The 23127-nt window shown below is 39.2% G+C and overlaps 1 protein-coding gene across 1 annotated transcript in view; it reads right to left on the reverse strand.

Moving 5' to 3' along the window:
* The window catches only part of Bbs7 (Bardet-Biedl syndrome 7), a 40331-nt gene that overhangs the window by 11791 nt on the left and 5413 nt on the right, over nucleotides 1–23127 (reverse strand). The window contains exons 5-13 of the mRNA XM_055625878.1: nucleotides 20628–20814; nucleotides 18768–18840; nucleotides 17939–18055; nucleotides 16336–16466; nucleotides 13342–13426; nucleotides 12123–12225; nucleotides 9803–9995; nucleotides 7856–7930; nucleotides 5691–5756 (exon numbers count right to left, since the gene is read on the reverse strand). Of these exons, the coding sequence (XP_055481853.1) occupies nucleotides 5691–5756; nucleotides 7856–7930; nucleotides 9803–9995; nucleotides 12123–12225; nucleotides 13342–13426; nucleotides 16336–16466; nucleotides 17939–18055; nucleotides 18768–18840; nucleotides 20628–20814 (1030 nt within the window). The remainder of the gene's footprint in view (nucleotides 1–5690; nucleotides 5757–7855; nucleotides 7931–9802; nucleotides 9996–12122; nucleotides 12226–13341; nucleotides 13427–16335; nucleotides 16467–17938; nucleotides 18056–18767; nucleotides 18841–20627; nucleotides 20815–23127) is intronic.

Here is a 23127-nt window from a genome sequence, read left to right on the forward strand (position 1 = left end):
ACACACACACACACACACACACACACACACACACACACACACACACAAATGAAAAAAAATATCTTGAAATAACTAAAACTAAATTAGAATACTTCGTCTTTCTCAGAATTGGGGATTATACAGTGGTATTGTTACAAATCTGTTCACAGAAATAAATGTTTTCCAGGAAGTAAATTAGAAAAGCATATTATAAACCAAATACACCTGGACTGGAATATTCTTCCAGGACATTTTGAATATGGCTGGTTGAATCTGGAGAGGGTTGAAAACACCAAGGACTTACTAACTTTCACATGTTTAATTTCAGAATAATGCTTGAGGGGCACAGCCTCTTTCACCTGAGCTCCGGCTTGCTCTCATACAAAAGTAACTTCTATAACTGAGATCTTTAGTTCACACCTTTCTAGTAGATGAAGATTTTTTTTTACCTACATGTTAAATATAAATCAATGTTTATAGCAAAATTCTTTGCAAATGTGGAAAGGAGAATGGTAAACTATTAACAAAGATACTGAATAAGAATACAGAAAGAGCCAGGCACCTGCCTTTGATCCCAGCACCTGGGAAGCAAAGGCAGGCAGATCTCTGTGAGTTCAAGGCCAGCCAGCACTATATAGTGAGTTACAGGATAGCCAGGGTTATGTAGAGAGAGCCGTCTCAAAATACAAAACAAAACAAAATGAATATAGAAAGAAAAATAGATATAAAAAAATCTCCACCTGGGGTTTATTTTTAAAAGGTAAGCTGGCATTGGAAGCAGAAATCTTCTATAATAAAAAAGCTTTAAAATAAATGCAAGATTCTTATAAAATTATTTTAATAATGAATAGAGCAATTCACATTCATTATTTACAAATTAATACAGCATGGAAACGCTAGTACAAAGGTGCAAGTCCCTTAAAATTCAACTACCCAGTCATCCTGATCACTGTTCATTTGTATGGCTGTATTCACGTACAAAGTGAAACACCATGAACTCTGTTTGGATGAGTTCCAGCTATGCTAGACATCTTTGCTTCATTTCTAATATTCCACTTTCTCCTTTATCACTGCTCCTCCTATTGCGATTATCTTGTTCCCTTTCTTGATCCACTTATGGGTCTCCCTCATTGTACACTCTCTGGTAGAACCCGGGCATAGTTCTTCCCTTCCCTTTCTCCCTATCATTGTACAAATATGTGGATGTGTGTGTGTGTGTGTGAATTTTATGTTTTGCTTCAATCTCCTCCATGCCAAACGCCACTTCAGTAATTTGAAGAAATGTCCCGTTTTAAAGGCTCTTGCAGGGGGGCCTTTCAAGAAGTGACTGCGGTAGTTTGAATAGGATTGGTCCCCACATTCAGGTGTTTTGATGCTTGGCCCGTAAGGAGTGGTGCTATTCGAAGGTGTGGCCTTGTTGAAGCAGTGTGTCACTGTGGGAGGCAGGCTTTGATGTCTCCTATGCTCAGGCTACACCCAGTACAGCACACAGTGCCCTTCTCAAGCCTGAGGATCAAGCTGTAGAACTCTCAGCTCCTTCACTACCACGTCTGCCTGTGTGCTGCCGTGCAATGGACTAAAGCTCTGAAATTGTAAGCCAGGCCCAGTTAATGTTTTCCTTTAAGAGTTGTTGTCATGGTGTCTCTTCACGGCAATAAAACCCTAACGAAGACAGAATGGACCCTGACTAACCAACAGAGTTGATCCCTGGATGGAGTCCTAATCTGACAGCATTGCTGGCAAGTGGAGCAAACTTCTGCAGGTGTTGCCTCAGGACAGAAGGCACCACACTAGGTGTGTGCTGGGGGAAAGCTGTCTCTGAGGCAGTTCTCTGTTGGTCACTGTGCTTCCTGGCCAGTGAGGAAAGCTGCTGTACTCTACCACGACATGCCTTCCTCCACAAGGAACCCCCTGAAACTGTCAGGCAGAACACACCCTTCCTCTTTGAATTGCTTCTCTCAGATACCTGGTTGTACTAACCAGCAGAGACAGATCAACTAATCCAATATAACAGCTGCTGACATCCACTGCAATACCACATGAGTGCTCCCTCTGGTGCCCTCTCTGGTTCTACCTTAATCCCTCCACAAACACTGCTTCAATTCACTATATACATCTCTGAGTATACACTACTGTGTCTTTATTGTTGTTACATAGATACTCCTAATGTCCCCATTGCCTGTTTTCCAAAATGGCTGCAACAATTATTTTCCCACTGATTCTAGTCCCTCGATTCATTCTTGTTACCCACTGATACTGTTCCTTATATTTTTGACAGACTGTTAGATAAATAGAAATTTCTCCTTAAAATTCCTTAATGAGGCAGAATTTTTTGTTAGTTATTTTGATTCCTTCTTCTATGTGTGGTCTATATACCCCTTATTCAGTGGTCTTCATAACAATTCAGAGATTGTCTTCATATCTTATTAATATCTATTATCTGGAAGACAATTTTCTTATTTTTTAATAACTAGCTAGATATTTATTTACTATATATGGCACAGAATAAATGTATACTAGGTCAGACCCAGTGGCTCAGACCTGTAATCCCATTATTCAGAAAGCAAAGCCTAGGCAGAAAGAGCTCAAGTTACAAGCCAGCCTACAGTTTAGAGTACACTCAAGGCTGGCTTGGTCAACCTGGTCTCTAAGCAAAAACAGGAACATGGGCTGGAGAGCACTTCCTATGCATGTACTCGGCCCTGGATTCCATCCCCAGTATTAAAAAAAAAAAAAAAATCCATTTAATTGTTTTCTAGATGGAAACAGTTGTGCCAACATCAATTTTAACATGTTAAATCAAAAAATTAAGAAATTAATCAATGAAAGTTTGAAATGAGCTGTACTCTTAGAAACGATTCTGTTGTGCCACATTATTTATTATAGAAATGCATCCATTATTTACACCATGCTCGTATATCTTTTACTATAGGGAATGGCAAAGTCCTGTCTTCCTCTTTTCCTTTCTTCTCCTTCTTCCTTCTCTACATTTATTTCTCCTTCTCCCTCCCCATTATTTGAGCCAGGATATCACTCTGTAAACCAAGCTGGCCTTAAACTCACCTGGCTTCTTTTTTTTTTCTTTTTCATAATTTTCCTGGGGCTATTTTCAGGAATTGTTTTTTCCTTTTGAATTTAATATTATTATGTTCAACTTTTTAAGAGGAAGACTGCTTTTCAAAGTACTGACATAATCTTTTTTGGTGATATATGTTACTGTTTATTTGGGACACTTACAAAATAGGTCTAAATATACTCTTCCAGAAATAACAGTCTATTTTTTCACTTTTTCCTTCAGAATTTCTAAATGGATACTTATGCAGACCAAAAGGAAATGTTTGGAGGGAAAAGAAATTCCAGGGAATCAAGGGATAAGTACTGTGCACAGCGTCTTTTGTCAAACCACTCTGAGCTTCAAAACTGCAGTGTTGGGGGTCATTCTGATGCTAATCCTCAAGATCTGGTTAAACCTATCCTTGTTGTGTGCCTAACTCATTAGATCTGATTGGCTGATTAAACAGCCTGGGCAGGGTAAAATAGGGTAGGTGTGGCTAAGGTTCCTGGGCAACTAAGGACAAGACAAAGGGACAGGAAGAGACAAGGAAGGATGATGCCACGATGGGTTAGCATGGAGAAGAAACCACGGGGCTGGGAGGAAGGACTCCAATAAGGCCCAGATGAAGAATACAAGCAAGTGCCATGGGATTATGTATGGAAGGCAGACCAGATGAGGAGGATTAAGGTGGATGGCACTGGATGGGGGCTGGGAGATGGATGGTGAGGTTATTGAGACAGTATAGGTGAAATATCTGCCTGGCCCAAGGTAAATAATGCAATTATAAACTCTAACAACTGTCTGTGTCTTATTATTTGTGATAGCGGGTTAAATAATACCGCTGTTATAATCTTAGGGTTAATAATAAACATTATATAGCCCAATACTCATTTTTTTATTACTACAACATTTCAGAAATACCAGGGAAAGGATTTTATAGACCTTGATTCAAATCATAGGTAGTGTGACAAAAATTTAAAAAAAGTAATTCTCACACTATAAAAAATAATCAAGTGTGTGCTATCCTCAATATTTAATTGTTAAAATTATTATAACTATTATATTACTCAATTTAATGGCTGGAATGACAATTTAAATGGCTGGAAATATAGTTAGGAGGTGAAGTAGCTGCCTACCATGCACAATTCCCTGGGTTCTAGTCCCAGCACTACAAAACAAAGGCCAAAACAAAACAAAATATTTAAAGTTTTCTTCAGGATAAAAGGTAGTTGTCGTTTTTGTTTGTTTATTTTTGTTGTTTTGTTTTTTCTATACAGGTTCTCTTTTATGTGGCCCTGACTATTCTGGAACTCACTCTGCAGCACAGATCTCACAGAGACCCTCCTGCTTCTGCCTACCAAGCACTAGGATTAAAGGTGGGTCTCACTATGCCTGGATAAATATAATAATTAAATGACTAAAGTTCAATCAGCAAAATCTAAACAGTAGGAAAATAAAATGACTAAACAATTTCCATAAGTTTGTTATATTTACAGCATGAATGGACAAATATGTAAAAACAAATCCAAAGAATTGAAACATTATATTTGTAATAATAATTATTGTCAAATTTTGATTGAAAATAGTATTATAGTTTTACTTTTTATAAAGAGCACTCATCTAGCCAGGCAGTGGTGGCACACACCTTTAATCCCAGCACTAGGGAGGCAGAGGCAGGTGGATTTCTGTTGAGTTCGAGGCCAGCCTGGTCTACAGAGTGAGTTCCAGGACAGCCAAGGCTACACAAAGAAATCCTGTCTCGAAAAAAATAAAACAAATAAGAAAACCAAGAGCACTCATCTTTTAAACATGCTAAAATATTTACAAATAAAACAAATATGTTGTATTTGCTTCAGAAGGATTTTAGGTAGCAAGTGCCATAAAACAAGGTTTCTATGGGTTGATCATCAATTTTTACATGTCTGGAATTTCTGTAATAGAAAATCAGCAAAGCCAGGCCTGGTGCCACACATTTGTAATCCCAGCACTTGGGAGACTAATTGCCAAAGTTCAAATTCAGCCTGGCCTACAAAGCAAGACCAAATCTTATCCCCACCACCTCTCTCCCTGCCAAAAGGAAAGAAAACTAGAAGAGAAAAATTTCTGTTGGAGGAGCGTCAAGAGCAATAGCTAGAGGTTGGCGACTGAGCACTGCCAGCAGGTGCAGTGGTGGGATGAGCAGAAACCCCACTGGTCGTTGGGAGGCGTTACTTCAAAATAATTCATTTCAGGGAATTTCAGTGCAGAGGAATGACATCACGGCTAAGACACACCGAAGGAAAAGCAAGTTCAAGCATTCAGGTCGTGAGGCTGAAGAGGCGCTGGTGGTAATGAGTGAGCACTGCTCTCCCTAAGGTCCTGGGTTCAGAGCCAGCACCCGCATTAGGTGCCTCTGAGCGCTGCAGAACATCTATGATCGCTTCCAGCCTCCATAAGCACTGCATTCACATGTACACAAACACACACACACAAACACACACACCCCACTTAAAACCCAAAACTTGTAAAACTCGTTCTTGAGCATGAAGAAAGGAAAGAAAGAAAGAGAGAGAGAGAGAGAGAAAGAAAGAAAGAAAGAAAGAAAGAAAGAAAGAAAGAAAGAAAAGAAAGAGAAAGGAAGGAAGGAAGGAAGGAAGGAGATGTCTAACCACTTTACCTTAAGCTCCAGCCTGGTGGTATTTGCCTGGCACCGATAGGTGGCAAGAAGAAAGTTGTCACTGGACTGAAAGAAGGTAAAGTTGAGAAACAACAAAACACCATTAATAATACCATTTGCTATTTACTTGAATAACGATCACTTTTTTTAAAAAAGGGTTAGGATGGTGAGGAGGGAGCCGTATGTTGAAAGGGATAAATATGTGGTAAATTTGAAAGTGATAAATTTGTCTTTCTGCTTTTCAAATATTTTAAATTCCATAATAAGCATCATTTCTTAAGAAGCCACAATCCAGGAAACAAGTTTTAAATTAGCATAAAAATAATCTTTTCAAATAATTCCACAGTGATGTAAACAAAACAGGCTAACAGGGTGCCCTGTATCCCTGATTGGCTTAGCTATATAACCAAGCATAAAGGAGAACTGGGGTCACAGGCATGCACAGCCGTGCCGGGATTAGGGAGTGTAGGGCATGGAACCCTCCTGAGGCTTTGTTCATGCTAAGCAAGCACTCTAGCAACTGAGCTATAGCCTAGATCACACATTCATTCCTATCACAGCAAATTCGGAATAAAATATTTATTATACTTCTTGTTTCACTGGGGAGGGGTGAGACAGAGTAACTGCTACACAGCCGAGGCTCACCTTGCATCCTGCCACTTCAAGTGCTGGGATTACAGGTCTGAGCCTCCATGACCAGTTAATTGGATTTGCTTTCATATACACAGGCTCTTTATACTTACTCCCAAACAACATACGACAAACATTGTATCAATGACATGAATGAGCTAAAGTTTTTTTCTCTTAACAAAAAGGAAATGTTTACTGTGAGATTATATTTAAAATAAGCTCAGCTGCTGGGGTGTGGTAATACACACCTTTAATCCTAGTACTTGGGGGAGAGACAGATGGACTCTGAGTTTGAGACTAGTCAGGGCTACACAGAGGATTTCAGCCCAGCCACCCTTTCCGTGAGATTCTGCCCCAACAGTAAACAGATAAACAAAATAAGCCCTTCATACCTCATGTAGCTTTCAACTTTCTCTTAGCCTATGTTTTAATTTTTTTTTTCCTTGGTGGTTCTGGGGATCATATCCAGGACCCCACACTAACGACGCTAAGCAAAAGCTGGGTGCGGGGCCACACACCTGTAATCCCAGCACACAGGGAGCCAAAGGCGGGCAGATCTATATGAGTTCCGGCCAGCCTGGTCTACACAGAGAAACCCTGTCTCCAAAACCAAAAACGAAGCCAACCAAAGAAAAGAATGCTAAGCAAGCATTCTGCCACCAAATTACACCTCCACCGTTCCCTTTACGCACGTGCACAGGGCGACCTACCCAACCCAGTCACCCGGCCCACCTTCTCCAGCGCATCTATGTTTTCTCCTGCCCTAAGTTCTCTTCAGGAGTCATGCCTTGCTCCAACACTGCTTTCTGCCGGTATAAACAGGAAGGAGCGGGCTGCCCCAGGACTAGCATCCTCTAATTACAGGTACTTTATAGAATCAGGGCTCAACAAAAGCCCACTGACAGCATCTGTGAGCACCTGAAAAGCCTAGAGTGCACCCGAAAGAACAAGGGAAGGAACAGACGTGCTAATGCAGGGAAGCGCAGAACTACAGCATTGTGAGGAAAGGCCTGGAAGGACTTCTTTGGCAGAATGACTGTGCAAGAAAGAAGAGGCACTCCTGCTTAGGGCTAGGTTGGGAGATAGAATTAAGAGCTGAAATAGAGAGAGACTTCAACATACAACAAACATCTAGACTTACATCCAGCAGGAAACAGGAACCTTTAAAAGGTTTTGAGACATGACTCAGTGGCATTTGTACTTTACAGAGACCCCTCTGGTAGTGGCAGAGAGCAGTCTTGAGGTGAGTGGCAAGACTGGAGGCAGGGGAGCTGAAGGCGTAAGTTGTGTAGCAGGACATGATAGGTCATGGAGTGGGTTAGAGGGGAAGGAGGATGAGCGCAGGGATGAGAGCCTCCAGGGGTCTAGGGCAGGGCCTCAGGGTCAGAACATCCGAGGACAGGGAATGGACAAGAGCAGGTTCTAAGAGAAAAGCCAGCGTGGGAAGGATGGAGCGGCAGTTTCAAACCCTGACAGCACTTACAAACAAAAACCAAGACCTGAAGGTTTTTTGTTTGTTTGTTTTTTTAACTCACCTCTGTGTCACAGCTGCTAAAGCTCACAACAGCAGAATTCTTATCCACATCAAGCAGATCTATTGGAACGTCACTCTACAGCAAATATTTAAAAACAAAAAGGTTCAGACGGAAAACCTGAAAGTATGCACAAAATGTTTATGCTAAGGATTCTCCTTAATCCCAGTTTGTTTTTATGTCTTCAAACTTGAGAGTGTAAATACTTTAAATTTGCTTATTTTCCTCCTTCCCTGATTGTTGTTGTTTGAGACAAGTTCTCCGCATGTACCCCTAGCTGATCTTGAGCTCTGTATGTATACCAAGCTTGAGTTCACAGAGATTTGCCCACCTCTGTTCTCCATTTCTGGCACTAAAGACTTGCTTCACTCTAGTGAGTCTGGCCTTAATTGGGATCCTCCTTAGACTTCTGAGTGTTGGGATCATAGGTGTGAACCATCATGTCCATCTAGTGGTTTATATTTCAAGAAAGTAAATTTAATAAAGAATACATTTTATCTTATAATCATCCATTCTTTAATATTTAGGTTATCAGAACTCACAGAACACTCTCTTACCTCCTTAAAGAATAATCTTCCTGTTTTGTTTAAATCAGTGAGCTTATCAGGGCTTTAATCATGGGGTCATTCTGAGCAGTTATATGTGTGTGGATATATGAATGTGTGCATGTGGACAGATGTGTAGGTGTCTTCCTCAGTCATTTCCTACCTTGGTTTTTGAGACGGAGTCTCTCACTAAACCAATTAGCTAGACCAGCTGAGCAGAGAGCTCCTAGGGTTTACCTGTCTCTGCCTAGTGTTGGGATTACAGACGCAGACACCTATGGCTCCAAATCCCAGAGTGCGCAGGGCAAGCAGTTGAGCAATCTCCCTAGCTGCGGGGTCATTTTTTAATCAAGCTGAATTTCATCTGTTACAGAGTTAAGCACATGTGGCCTCTTCAGCAGGGCAAATCCTAAGAGAAAGCTGCTGTCCTGAGGAATGTGAGACTGGAGCCGAGAAAGTGGTTTAGTGCGGCAGCCTGGGAGCTAACACAGCTGAAGAAGGTTTCTTCCATCAATTAATAATCCGACCCTTTTATTGCATCTTTTAGACAAATCATTTTCTGCTAATTTGATACCCTCCCATCTTTATGGGTTTCTCATCTAATTATTTTCTGTCTATCCTTTTCTTTCATAGCTATATTCCAACTTAAATAAATAAACCAAAAATAGTTGTGAGTTACCCATTATTATCCCTAAATTTCACCCTTTGAGATTATCTTTTTTGCTTACTGGTCTTCCTAGAATCTCCTGGGTTAATAAGTAAGCTTCCATCTTAGTATATGGAGAGTCAGAAAACATTTTAACAAAGGCATTGAATATCGGAGCCGTCCCTGCTTTGTTTGTTTGTTGGTTGGTTTGTTTGAGGCAAGGTCTTACTCTATAGTTCAGGGTGGCTCAAACTTCAGCAGTCCTTCTGCCTCGTCTTTGTGAGTGCTGCAATCACAGGCTAAGCCATAGCACCTAGCAGACACTGGAGTTTTCTATGCCGCATTGCGGCTAAGATTCTGCCAACTGTGGTGGTATATGCCTTTAATCCCAGCACTCTGGAGGCAGAGGCAGCCTAGTCTACAGAGTGAGTTCCAGGACAAAGTCACATAGAGAAACACTGTCTCAAAACAAAACAAAACCAAAGAAACAGAGATTCTCCTAGAAGGTGGCCAAAGAAGGAAATCCTGTTGTCCTTTCTATTTCTTGGGAAACAACTTCACACATCTTTTGGTTATAGAATAAATAAAATAACCTACAAGTAAACTGACTACCTAACCAAAGATGCACAAACATTTAAAATTACTAAGATTGAAAATGTTTATAAATAATAAGTGCATGTGACTGTTTTGGAAAAACAACAACAACAAAAAAACAGAACAGATCTAGCCTAAAACTGAGAAAAGAGGCATTCTGCTTACCTGTATTAAGACATTATCTATTGCAGTCCGCACCTCTAAGACGAGGCTGTAGCTGGCATCGTCTTTATTGAGCGTGAACTTGTCATTTATACTGAATGAAGGTACTGTTGACTTCGCCTTGCTTGACTGCGAAGACTGTTGGTAGTTTTCTCTCTCCTGCAGCACCTTAAGCTGTAGATGTTCTAGCTCACTCCTGCAGGAAAACACACACAGTCTTATCACCCACTGACATCTGAGATCCCTACAGTGTGCACAAAAAGAGTGAGAGATTTCCTTTTGAGAAACCTGGTTTAGACGCTGAGTCAGAACTTCACACCAACAGGAAAAATTTTTGCTTCTATCACTGACCAAATGATAACACATCATTTATCATTGATCTGATATCTGAAACATCTTTCAGCCCAGTAACAGTGTTACTAACAGGGCTCTCTCAAGGCAGGTTACAAATGACTAGCTCCAACACACCACGGCAGCAGCTGCATACACCACTGAGCAGAAGAGAAAGTAACCCACGAGCTACACAGCAGACAAATGACAGACGCGAAAGCATGAAGCCAGCAAACATACTCTTTTCCATAGGTCATTAAAGTAGATACACAAAATGGGGAGTTGATTACCAAATACTAACATTTTCAAACTGGAAAGGGTGATGAACCAGTGGAACCACTGAAATTCCATCAAATGTGGGGCACCCTATCAGTGCTGACAAGGGTGTTTTGGTTGAAGCGAAAGGTTACACACAAATGAACTAACACTTGGGACAACACGAAGGCTAGCTATCCAAATTTAGGAGACAGGTCTGAGGAGGAGACTGAATGGGATGTATGCAATAAACAAAGAAAAATATTAATTAATCTAAGAAATATTTACTAATCAATATTACATATTTACTCCAGTGTTCCATGTGCTGAGTGAACAAAAGAATATAATCTGTCACACAGCTTCTGTTCCAGTATGATCAGATGGGGACGACTACATTATTTAAAAAAATTATTGGGGGCTGGACAGACGGTTCAGCAGTTAAGATCATTGGATGCTCACTGTAATTCCAGTTTCAGGAAGCCTGACCCTCTGTTCTAGGTAACGTACTGAGGACCTAACACAGCAGTTAGTCTAAGTCTACTTGGCATTTTTAATGTGTGTACACATGTTCACATGCATGTGGGTTCACTGTGTATGGTCCCCACGTATGTAAAGGCAAGAAACTGGTGTAGGGCCTTCTGTTGAGGCAGGGTTTTTCACTGAACCTGGATTGGTAAACTGCAGGTAGTCTTGCTAGCTGGCTAGCCAGCCCCAAGAATCCCCCATCTCTGCCTCCTGAGTGTTGAGGTTACGGTAGGCTACCACACTCATCCAGCTCTTTGCATGGGTTCTGGGGATCTGAACTCTGGACTTTATGGTTTCCTGGCAAGTGCTTTCTCTACTGGGCCAACTCCCTATTTCCTATTGCAGAAACTAGAGTACCGTACCCGAATGAATCTGGCGCATTAGATTGTATGATGGTTTCCTGGTGGTCTTTACAAACAAGAGCATGCTGCTAGTACTTGTGGCATCTGTTGCCTTAAAAGTCCTTGTAGCCTTCAACTACCATCAAAAAAGGTGAGCTCTCACTTCCTTAAGAATTTAGCAAAGGCTATAAGGATGCCCAGTCAATAAAAGTTTTAACAACTTCCATTTCCTTATTGTATGTGAGCATGGGGTCAACTTTTCACAGGACATATCAAATTGAGTAGGCTGTGAAAACAGCACAAAAAGTAGTCAGCATTATTCAGGTCCAGCAAGAGAACCTTAAAGATCAGAAGGGTCGGATCTTACAGAACAGTACAGTCAGCATTGGAGTTAATGAAGAACTCTAGTCACTTCTGTTCATTTGTCATGCTCTGGGAAAACAGAAGCAAAACACTGTAACTCCCCACAGCTAAGCAAATGAACAAAATGCAATTCTGGAGCAGTAAGAGAGACTAAGGCAACAGGTGGGTGTGGTATGGCACACCTGGAATCCAGCACCTTGGAGGCAGGAACAAGAGGATCAGGAGTTCAAGGTTATCTCCAGCTACAGAAAGAGTTAGAGAACCGCCCAAGCTGTATGAGAACTTGTCCTCCGGAACAAAAAGAGTAATGTATAGGGAAGGTTGCATATGAACGCATATTTCAAACCCAATATTAATCGGCACTTACTGCTAAGTTTCTTAAGTCTACAAGCTTTCATGAGATATGCCATTCCTATTAATAAAACAGAGCAAGTAATCCTATGATTCACACAAAATGGGGGACAAGTACAAACTTCGATGAGATGAAAACAGCAAAGAAAACGTGTTACCGTAAAGAAGAAATTTTATTCTGCATTTCCTGATTTAGTTTCAGTTCTTCGCCTGGTCCACTTTCCTTATGAGTGGGCTCTGTAGTCAGCCCTGTCACCCAGCCTGGAAAGATGAGTTACAGTCACACATGACTTACTGCTGAGGGTAAAAGCAGGACACAGAACTCCTAATTATACTCCCCTTTGTCCACCACCATCGACCTAGCAGCCCTAAGACTTCTTAGAAAATAGAACAAAAAATTTAAGCTGAAAAACATTCATACCAGAAAGGAGGTACTTAAGCATTTCATGACACTCCTTTTTCCTTGAAGTGCTACAATCTTTTAGTTCTTAAAAACTTCAGTTTTCAAAACGAATAAAGTGTAATTAATAAAAAAAAAAAAAAGTAAAAAAAAAATATTAAGAAAAAAAACAAATCCATAGGGATAGAGAATAAATAGCCCAGTGGTCGCAAAGGGCACCAGAGTGCAGACCTAAAACCAATAAACCCATCTCTGAGGAGCTCACCCAAGGGAAAAAAAAAAAAAAAAAAAAAACACTTCAGTTTTCAAGTATGGTATAAATCAGTACATTCTAGCAAATTTAAAAGTAGCTGACAAATCAGAATTGGCTGTTACTAATAATTATCATGGAAATTTGTACTCATATGAGAATTTTTTTAAACTTTAAAATTAAGTTTTTGATATGCATTAGGCCAAAACACAGTCTTGGTTTTAGTAAATATTTCTCTTTAAACTGAAGAATAGCTTTATTGCAAAGGCACTAGAGACAGGCTAAGCTCTCTTCAAAATATCATTCAAATTTTAGATCTAACACGGGGCCCTACACATTTGGGGCAATGAAACCACTGGGCTACATCCCCAGCCATTTTTATTTTTTTAATATTACATTTATTTGTACAGGGAGCAGGAAGTAAGGGGCAAATATGCCAGGGCACACCTGTAAAAGAGCTCAGACAGCATGCAAGAACTGGCTCTCTCCCTCCCCGACATGGGACCTGGGCATGGAAGTTAGTTATCAAGTTTGGCGAGCACTTGTATCATATACCGTATCCTCCCCCCTTACACAGGCATGCACACACACACACACACACACACACACACACACACACGCACATATACATGCATATACAAATGTAATAAAATTAGTCAAAAAACCTTTCGTAAACCTAGCTTTTGTTTGTTTGAGATTCCTCAACTACCCATTCGCAGTCCCTTACCTGAATATGTGGCCAGTACAATTTCATCGTAACCATCTTTCCCCACACACCCACCCTGGATCGATGTGATGCTTTCAGACAACATCTAAAAGGAAGGTAAAATCCACTTCGTTTCAGAGTCATGCTAAAAGAAGTCAGAAGACATGGCTTCATGACTCCAGCTATTCAACACATATTTTGTGCATATTCGTCATGTACAGACACTGAGATCAGGAGAGCAAAGTCTGAACAAATGATAGAGAATGCCAGCATTTTTAAATATAGGACAGAAGAGTCAAAAAAAAAAAACCTAGTATATTTGTGACAAAAATATTTATATAAAGGAGAGGCTTGATAAATTATATAACCAATCAGCTAATTTAGTCTAGTCTGTAAATTTCTTCAAAGGATTTTTTTTCCCTAATGAAAAAAAAGCTATGCATTCATTGAATGTTTTTAAGTTAACTTCTAAAATTTTCATCATAACCTTATGGAAGTTGTAAATAATATTTTAAAATAAAACCATCACGACATTTAAAAATCCCAAATTATTAACTGCAAGCCAAAACTTCCTCTTGCAGGAATGAGGCTGACTTCAGCATCAGTCGGAGTCTTGTTCTTTTCGTTTTTATTGACACAAACTTAGAGATCAGTCCCCTTATCATTAGACAATTAGAAGAAACAGCTCGGGAGATAGGACCATTTAGTGGCAGACATGAGTGAGCAAGCAAGCAAATACTGTGTTATTTACTGAGGTAAAAATCAGAAGGTGGAGAAGGCTTGGGGTCTAACAGGAAACATTTCTCAGGGAGGGGTAAGAAAAGCGCACCCTCGATTACTGTGATATGCTTGACGCCTGAACCATTCCTTGACTCCTGCTTATCAAGATGACTTTTTATGCCAAGATGAACAAGTCTGAACTACATCTGCCAAATGCTCAACTGCCTAACATTTAATTTCAGCGTGGTCCCATCTGTAACGCGCTTTGTGAACATCGTCAGGGTAGCCTCCACAAGGCAGCATGGGGAAGCCCGGGAAGGGAAGGGATCACATAGCTCCTATCTGAATGCCCAGCCCAAACATGTATACACCCTTGGGAACTTCATTTCCAAAGTCATGTGTTAATGGACTAATCCAACTAAGGGCCGAGGGGAGGAGCTTTTGAAAAAGGATTTGATAGACAAAGTCTTCAGCAGAGCCTCAGGACTGGGTCGTGGGGCATTTGTAAGAGAGAAAACACAAGCGCAATCAGACATCTCTGGTATTTGTGGCACTCTGTGCTCTGCTGGGAATCTGACAGCAGGAACACCATGACCAAGTGAAGGCCTACTCCCTCCACCTGAACCAAAGCCAACCTAACCTGCACCTCTCTAAAGCAGCCTGCCCTCTCGGATTTTAGTATGCTAATCAGAACCACTAGTACCAACATCAGGCTATGAAACAGGATACTATATAGCCACAAAAGGAATGAAACCCTGTATTCTGAAACAGTGCAGATGGAACTGGAAATCGCGTGAATTGAAATAAGCCAGACACAGCACACATGTTCTCATGCCTATGTGGAACATCAAGTGTGGACCTCATCTCAGGAGTTAAGGACAGGGTGGTGGCATCGTAGCTGTTGAAGAGTAGGGAAGGGAAGAATAAGGAAAAGTTGATTGATTAATGCGCATTAACGTATATATGCTATGAAGTCCGGAGAGTGAGTTGTAATACAAAAAGGAAAAGAGCACTTGGCCCTGTATAGCGACTGCAGATAGCGCTTGTGTGCCATGTATGCCAAAGGGCTACAAGACACGATTTTGAGTATTTGCACCAAAGAAATATGTTTAACACTATTTAAACATGATACTCAGGCACCGGCAAGATGGCTCAGTGGGTAAAGATGCTTGTCGCCATGCCTGACAACCTGAGTTTGATCCCTGGGACCCACATGGTAGAAAGAGAGAACCAACACCTGGAAGTTAGCCTCTCACCTCCATACGTATGCACTGATAGGTGCTCCACGCCATATACATGCACATATACATGCCATATACATACATGTATATGCACACACAAAAACATACAAGAAATGCCTTTCTACAGACATTAATACATAAATTCACAAATAAATGTAATTTAAAATATTTGAAGGAAAATACTTTGTATATGTATCAAAACATCATATGATGCCATATGTAATTAATAAAAAATAAATAGAAAAAAAAGATCCCATGTATGCCACAACGCTTGTATAGGCTGACTCTGTACTATTTAATTACATTTCAATTTTTTGCACTGAAATTACTTTGCCTAGCATTTCTTCTTTGCTAAGAAAGCTGGTCCTTAAGTGTCTAGAGGCGAGATATTATTACTCCTCTGCTTTAAGGCAGTTCCTATGGAATCCTAACAATATGACATTCATGTCTATGCTCTTATTATCTTAAAACAACAACCTCATCAATGAAAACCAAACATATGTTTCCCTTATACTGTGTTGTTATGATTTCTAGAAACTAGAATAAAATATTTAATACATAAGAAATTAAATATGCTATTTAAGAGTGATAATGAAAAAGGAATTTATTGTCCAGATTAAGGGCAATACTCTGCCATTCAAACACAAGACTAGACTAGAGATTTTGATAAAGTATTTATTTATTGGTCCTGCAGGTTGGACAGGGCCTTGGGCACACTAGGAAAGTGTTTACCACTGAGCAATATCCTGGTCCTTTTCGGGACAGAGTCTCACTGAAGATGCTTACTCTTCTTCAAGGCAGCCCTTGAATTTGTGATCCTCCTGCCTCCACCTCTTGAGTTGCTGGGATTTAGAGGCCTCACCACCAGATTGGGACAGAATAACATTTTGTTTAAAAATAATGTTGTATTACATTTTAATTTACTAAAATTCAAACTATCAAACCATCTCTACAATAACCATTTTCTTTTGCATCTGTTTTATAATATTAGGGATAGATTTATGCACAGTTGGCTACAGCCCCAGGCCCCACACAAACCTTTCTATTCACTTACCTGATCAAATCGCAGCACAGGTTCATTTGCATTCTCAAAGCTATACACTTCCACCATTCCATCATCTCTCCCAACAAGTAAATCTTTAACTCCGTCACCCATGATATCAAAGCTGTCAATACACAAGATACCTATATGAAAGGGTGAGTTAAAATAACGAGTGGTGAGTTAGAAAACCAGTAGATGCAGCAGAATATACACATATATTTACATACTTTCATACCCCATAGTTACGAAAACCTGATGTGGTAAATCAGAACAGGGTGAAGAAAAAGAACAGCTTTGCGCATAACTGAGTGTTTTTCTCTTTGCCAAAGCTATGAAAAGCACATTTACACAGCAATGCACCCACGTTTACATCTCCCTTTCACTCTGACCCCTCACTAAGACCCAGACTCTTATGTCCGATCTGGCACCGTCCTGTACACATGGGCACCTCAAACTTTACATTCCCCAAGCTAACTCTTTAATACTTTTTACTCCATGGCATCAGTACTGTTCACTTTCCTCTTCCTCCATTTTTAGTAAGTTACACCTCCCATCTGCACAGACTAATCAATTCTAGGCTATATCTCTGGCATCATTCTTTTCACTCTCTGTATCAAATCCACTGCTTCCACACACACACTTAGTTTCTTTTCTTTCTGCTTCTATTATTCTAAGGATGAACCAGGATGCTGTAATAAACTACACCGACTTCAAAAATGGTCTCTATGTTTTTAATGTGGACGTTTTTTCCCAAACCCATTCTCTATACAAATCTATTTTGCTTCTTTTTAGTAATTTGATCACATCACACCTTCTGTAAACAATTCTCCCAGCACTACCCACTGCAAAGACACTCTTCCAAGGCTAAAGGATCTGCAGTCTGGCTCTATTCCTCCAGTTCTCCTCGGGCCACATAACTGTGCTCAGTTTCCAATGAGTCAAGCTCATCTCTGTTTCAAGGACTTTGCAATGATTATTTTTTCCTCCTCTTTAATATTCTTTCCCCAGATATTCTCAGCTCAAATGTGCCTTTTCAAAAGCACTTTGTGTCTCTGATTACTGGGTCTAACAGGGGCTGCTTCTATCACCACCCTACCACACGCTAAGGCCCTGTATTCTTCAGATGCCCAGCTGAAGGGATCAGGTAGTCATTCATTCGTTCTTTGTCTCCCCAGCAAGTATCTATTAAGGGATAAATGAACAAATATCCTGTACATATGAATAGCCATCTAACGAGCCACTAAGTTGGATATAAATTCCTGGAAATTTATAAGACTCTCTTTAAAAAAAAATAGGAATAGTTTCTGACTCACTATTGCATTCTTTACATCCCAGATTCCAATTAATTCTCTATCCCAGTTAAAGTGGAGTTTAACATGGAGTAATGGATATTAACCTATATGTCTATCCCAAACTACAAGAAGCATTTCTTATTTTAAAAAGTATATCTGTAGTATAACAGATGCCAAAAACAAACAGCAGATAAGTCAGAGGTGGCCCTGTGAATAACTAAGCTTGCTAAATAATATAACTAAATAACACAGAATAAGTTGCACGCTCTATTTTATTAAATAATTGTTGAAATTTCATAATGTGAACTATGTTGCAAACCTACCTCCCCGTTTTTTGTCATTTCGAATTTCCCATTTGTGTATGGGTTTAGATGTGGTTATCTGAATAAGTCCAAGTTTCCCATCTGATGTGCCAAACAGAAGGCCTTCTCCAGAGTCACCTAGTTCAAATTAAAGTGACGATTACAAACACCCAAACAAAAACATACTAACATTAAAAAAAAAAAAACATTTTAATGTAAAATCTTATTTTTCAAATATGACATAAAGACAAGAAACTTAATTTGGGGAAATTTTTAAAAGGGAAAATGTTTAGCATATATGTTTCAAAACATATGATACTACCATTCATATAAAGTTTTTGTTTTTATATACCAAAAACAAATTAATAAAAAATAAATAGAAAAAAAGAGTCCATGTATGCCAGGATGCTTGTCTATATTGACTCTATACCTTTTAATTACATTTACAATTTCTGAACTAAAATTACTTTATCTAGCATTTCTTCTTTTCTAAGAGAGCTGGTCCTTAAGTGTCTAGAAGCAAGACAGCATTATTCCTCTGCTTTGAGGTAGTTCCTATGGAATCCTAACAATATGACATTCATGACTACATGCTTATTATCTTGAAACAACAATCTCATCAATGAAGATTAAACACATATTTCCTCTATACTGTGTTGTTATGATCATAGAAACTAGAATAAAATAGTCACCATGTAGTCACATAGTAAAGCGTATAAGTTCAATAATTCATAACTGAGCAGGAAGTGAGAAGAAGAGAACACATGCAATTCTGATACATTGTGTACGCAACCCCATTTTTACTTAATCTTTTCACAAACAGCTCTCTGTGAATAGGAAATGTGATTACCGCCATCTCCATTATGGAGCGCTAAGACACTGGGTGGGCCAGGAACTTCAATTTCATATATCACATCAGATCCCTGAAGGAAAACAAGAATTTTAAAAACTGAAAAAACCAAACCAAAAAAAAAAAAAAAAAAAAAAAAAACAATTCAAAAGATGGGAAATCAAGGGAAACACCAACATTTGAAAATATAACTCATAAAAAAATTTAAAATAAATGTGCTTTAAGAAAGTAGGTCATAAATATATGTTCTCAATAACTTCACATATATTAACACACTGAAAATGAAATACATATACAACAAAGGAATAACACATAATATATTTTCTACTTTCAATGGTTTTCATTTTTAACTTTGAACTTTCTTATTAAAAAAAACATAATTAGCCAGATCCAAAGGCCAAACAATTCAATGAACTTCTAGACAGAGGAGTTTCACTTTTAATGTGTTGCTTATCTGAAGACCATATACTGATAAACTCCTTTCAAAACTTTCTCACAACAAGTGTGACTTCTTCTGTCTTCTCTAGTATTAAATGGAAGGTTTAACATAGGATACTACAAGTCTGAGCACCTCCAAAGGGATGCTACTTCCTAAGAAGAACTCAGGCCTGGGCTTTTGATATTCCCAAACTCACTCCTGTTGAGGGGCAGAATCCATGCTACTTGGATTAAAAAACAAAACAAAACAACAACAAAAAAGCAAGCTGGGTTTTTTCATTTATCTTTTTTTTCTTCAGTTTTTCCACTTACATAATTCCATAGATAGAGCACTTACAAGATTTTAATGTAGATTTAGAACATGGAAAAGAGCCATAAATTTATTCTTTATTAATCATTTAAAATGTATAGATATCTATGAGTATAAAAGAACACCCACGAGCTGTCAAGAGGCAAGCTCAGGGGATGGAGCATTCTCAAATGAGTGAAAGCAGAAATGGCAAGGCTCAAGGAAAACATTCCGTTTTCTCCTTTCACAAATTCTTGCTGACTTTTTTTTTTAACAATAAGAATACAGGCAGGCATAATAGCACACACCTTTGATCCCAGAACTTGGGAGGCAGAGACTTATGGATCACCGTGAGTGTGAGGCTATCCTGGTCTACAAAGTTCTGGTCCATACAGGAACTACATAGTAATACCCTGTCTAGAAAAAAAAAATGAAACAATAAATAAGAATACAGATGGCCTCATATGAAACAAAGCAAAATCTAGAAATCAGCCAGGTAATTTCTCGCTGAATGCTAGCTCATTCCTGCTTTGTACTTTCTGAAACAGGATCTCATATCTCCTGGGCAGGTCTCAAACTCCCTACAAAGCTAGAGACGGTCTTGAATTTCTGAATCTGGCCACCTCCTGAGTGATGAGGCTTCAGGTCTGTACCACAACATCAGGTTTATGTAGTGCTGTTAAGTTTATGTTAAGCAAACATTCTACCAGTTATTTATGCAATGAATTATTTACTGAGTGCTTTATTCTACACACTGTGATTATGATTGATAAATTCAAATTATTTGTAGCCTTCTCCTCTTATCCAATTTCTCCTTCTAATCCGTGAGGACCAGAAAAGTAATGAAGGAACAATGCAGTCAAAGTGTTGACAATAATGTTAAAGCACTCTATGCTGATGGCATGCATTCAGGACTGGAGGGACGAGGAAGCAGAAGGGAGCTCTGTCCCTCTTTATATATTTTCTAAAACTTTCTAAAGATCTCAACACATTTGCCTGAAGTAAGAAAGAAATTATCAAATGTAAAAGAAATATTTTCTTACATTTGACTTTACATAAAGTCACCTTACGCGCATGGCACCCATAATGACTTACTGAATAATGAAAAGTTATAAAAACCCAAAGGACGTCACCTGTAAGACGCGGAGCACCCTGTCCTGGCAGGCCAGCACTGGTGTCATGCGAGATAACCTTTCCACAGGAAGGCAGATGACATCATTGATTTTGTCCCCAGAAAGGTAATAATGTTGATCTTTGCAATCACAGTAATGATTATAGATGTAACTTGCACTGAGAAAGAGGTCAGAGCCAGATATGTACCTGAGGACATTAAAATAGTAATTTAGGACATTCATATTTTAAAACATAGATAACTGATTTGTTTTTAGATATGAAAAGTTTACTTAATATTTTCTATAGATTTTTATTTCCCCCACTTAATTTTCATTCCTCCCCCCTCTTTTGTTTTGTGTTTGTTTGTTTGTTTGTTTGTTTGTATACAGGGTTTCTCTGTGTAGCCTTGGCTTTCCTGGACTTGCTTTGTAGACCAGGCTGGCTTCGAACTCACAGATATCTGCCTGCCTCTGCCTTCCCGAGTGCTGGGATTAGAGGCCTATGCCAGGCTCCCCTCTTCTCTTAAAGGCAGGCCCTTGAGTAGTTCTAGGCTGCCCTTGATCTCACTCTCATAGCTGAGGATGACCTTGGAATCATGATCTTCGCCTCTACCTCCTAAGTGTGGGATTATAGGCACAAACTGTGTAGCTTTAATTTCTAGACATTTGATGCAGCACCTCTGACTCTGAAGACTGAAAATGAGGACTGTAAGTTGGGCTCCTCAGTAATACGCTCAGAACAATAAAAACTAAAGAAAAAGTTTGTTAATTTGTCTATTAAAAATTTATAACAGTATCAAAAGAGAAATCTTTTAATGTGCACCATTTGCCAAGCGCTGTTCTAACTGATATACTCAGATTAGCACACTAACACTATAATCCTATACAGAATGTTATTATCACCTTTATAAATGAATAGTAAAATGTTACAGGCCTAATGGCTCATACTGTAAATGACAGACTACAGCTTGGGTAATTTCAGCTCCAGAGTTAGCTTCACATGAATGTGACTAGAAAAGTACACTTCCATCGACTTTAACGTAAATAATGAACAGTGGGAATGTTTTCCTTAAATGTTATCTTGAAAATAAGTTCATTTGTAATTGTTTCAATACAGTTTAGCTAATAATCACAGCAAGTTTCTAATTTTTGATCTACAAGGGCATTTCAAACACGCTATATATAGTTTAAATACCATTTGAGAGTATTTTCACTTCTTGCTGTTGATTCCTGTTGTAAAAGTCCTCACGAGTCAAGAGAAGTACTGTGCTTGCACAGAATGACACATAAGCGTCTGTCAGCCATGAAGACAGATGGTGTGAACTAGTAGTTTCCAAGCCAGGCCTCTGGCTACATGTACAACTTGGCTGCATCACAGCAAAGGAAGAAAGTTAAAGGCCACTCCTAGTTGCTCAGCTTACCAAGCGTGAGCTAGGCTAGCCACTGCTAGGCTTCCCAGGAGCTCTTGAGTTAGCAGGGTTAGGAGACTGGATTACATACACTTTAAGGCCTCTCTAGCCCGCATGGCTCAAAGACTAAAATTTCAGGGCTGACAAGATGGCTGAGAAGGTGAAGAGCTTGCCATGTAAGCCTAATGATGTGAATCCTCTCCTCAGAACTCACATAAATGTAGGAGGAAAGTCACTCTACAAACCTGTCTCTATCCTCTACCCATAAACCATAGCAACGCATGCCTATCTCCTTCTCCTTCCCCTCTTTCCCGACCACTAAGTAGAAAAAAAAATCTAAATGTTTAAGTGTGAAACTTCACATGCCAGGAAGTCATTTATTTTTCACCTGGTTTTATCCAATTCACCAGAAATTACAAGCATTAGTATGGCCAGGCTTTTGGTTTTAAAACCAGGTCTCACTCTGTAGCCCATAGTGATACTGAACTCATTACACAACCCAAATTGGCCTCAGTTTCACGCCAGGCCTCTGTCTGTCCCTCAAGTGTGGGGATTACAGGCAGGAGCTGCCACATTCAGGTCCTGGTCAGCCCTCTAATATAATATTGCTTCCTCAAAACCAGAGCTGCCAAAAACACTTGAGGGATAGGAACCTGTGTTTCTAAAGAGATTTTTTGTTTTGTTTTTAACTTTTTACACAAACCTTGATCATGATCATAATCATAACTGAACCAGAGAGTGAAAACTGAATATACAGAACTCTGTGCTTTGAAATAAGTAAAGAGGTCTTAGAATGTTCCCAACATAAGTTATGTCAGAGGTGAGAAATATGCTAATTACTCTGATCAGACATCACACACCATGTACATGTATTGAATATATCACTTTGTGACTTACAAATGTACACAATTACTATGTAACTATGAAAAATACAAAACATTTTTAAAAATGCCCCCAAAACAAAAAGTGAATTTGAGTAAACACACACACACACATACATAATGTGAAGTTAGAAACATTGAAAACATCAACAGCCAATCAACTCTGTATTGATCAGGTTCTGACTAATAAAATACCTGTATCCAGTTTTATTTTCCAGAAAACCTACTAAT

The sequence above is a fragment of the Psammomys obesus genome, unplaced genomic scaffold (assembly GCF_907164565.1).
Source record: "Psammomys obesus unplaced genomic scaffold, mPsaObe1.curated_primary_1811, whole genome shotgun sequence".
Taxonomy (NCBI): domain Eukaryota; kingdom Metazoa; phylum Chordata; class Mammalia; order Rodentia; family Muridae; genus Psammomys; species Psammomys obesus.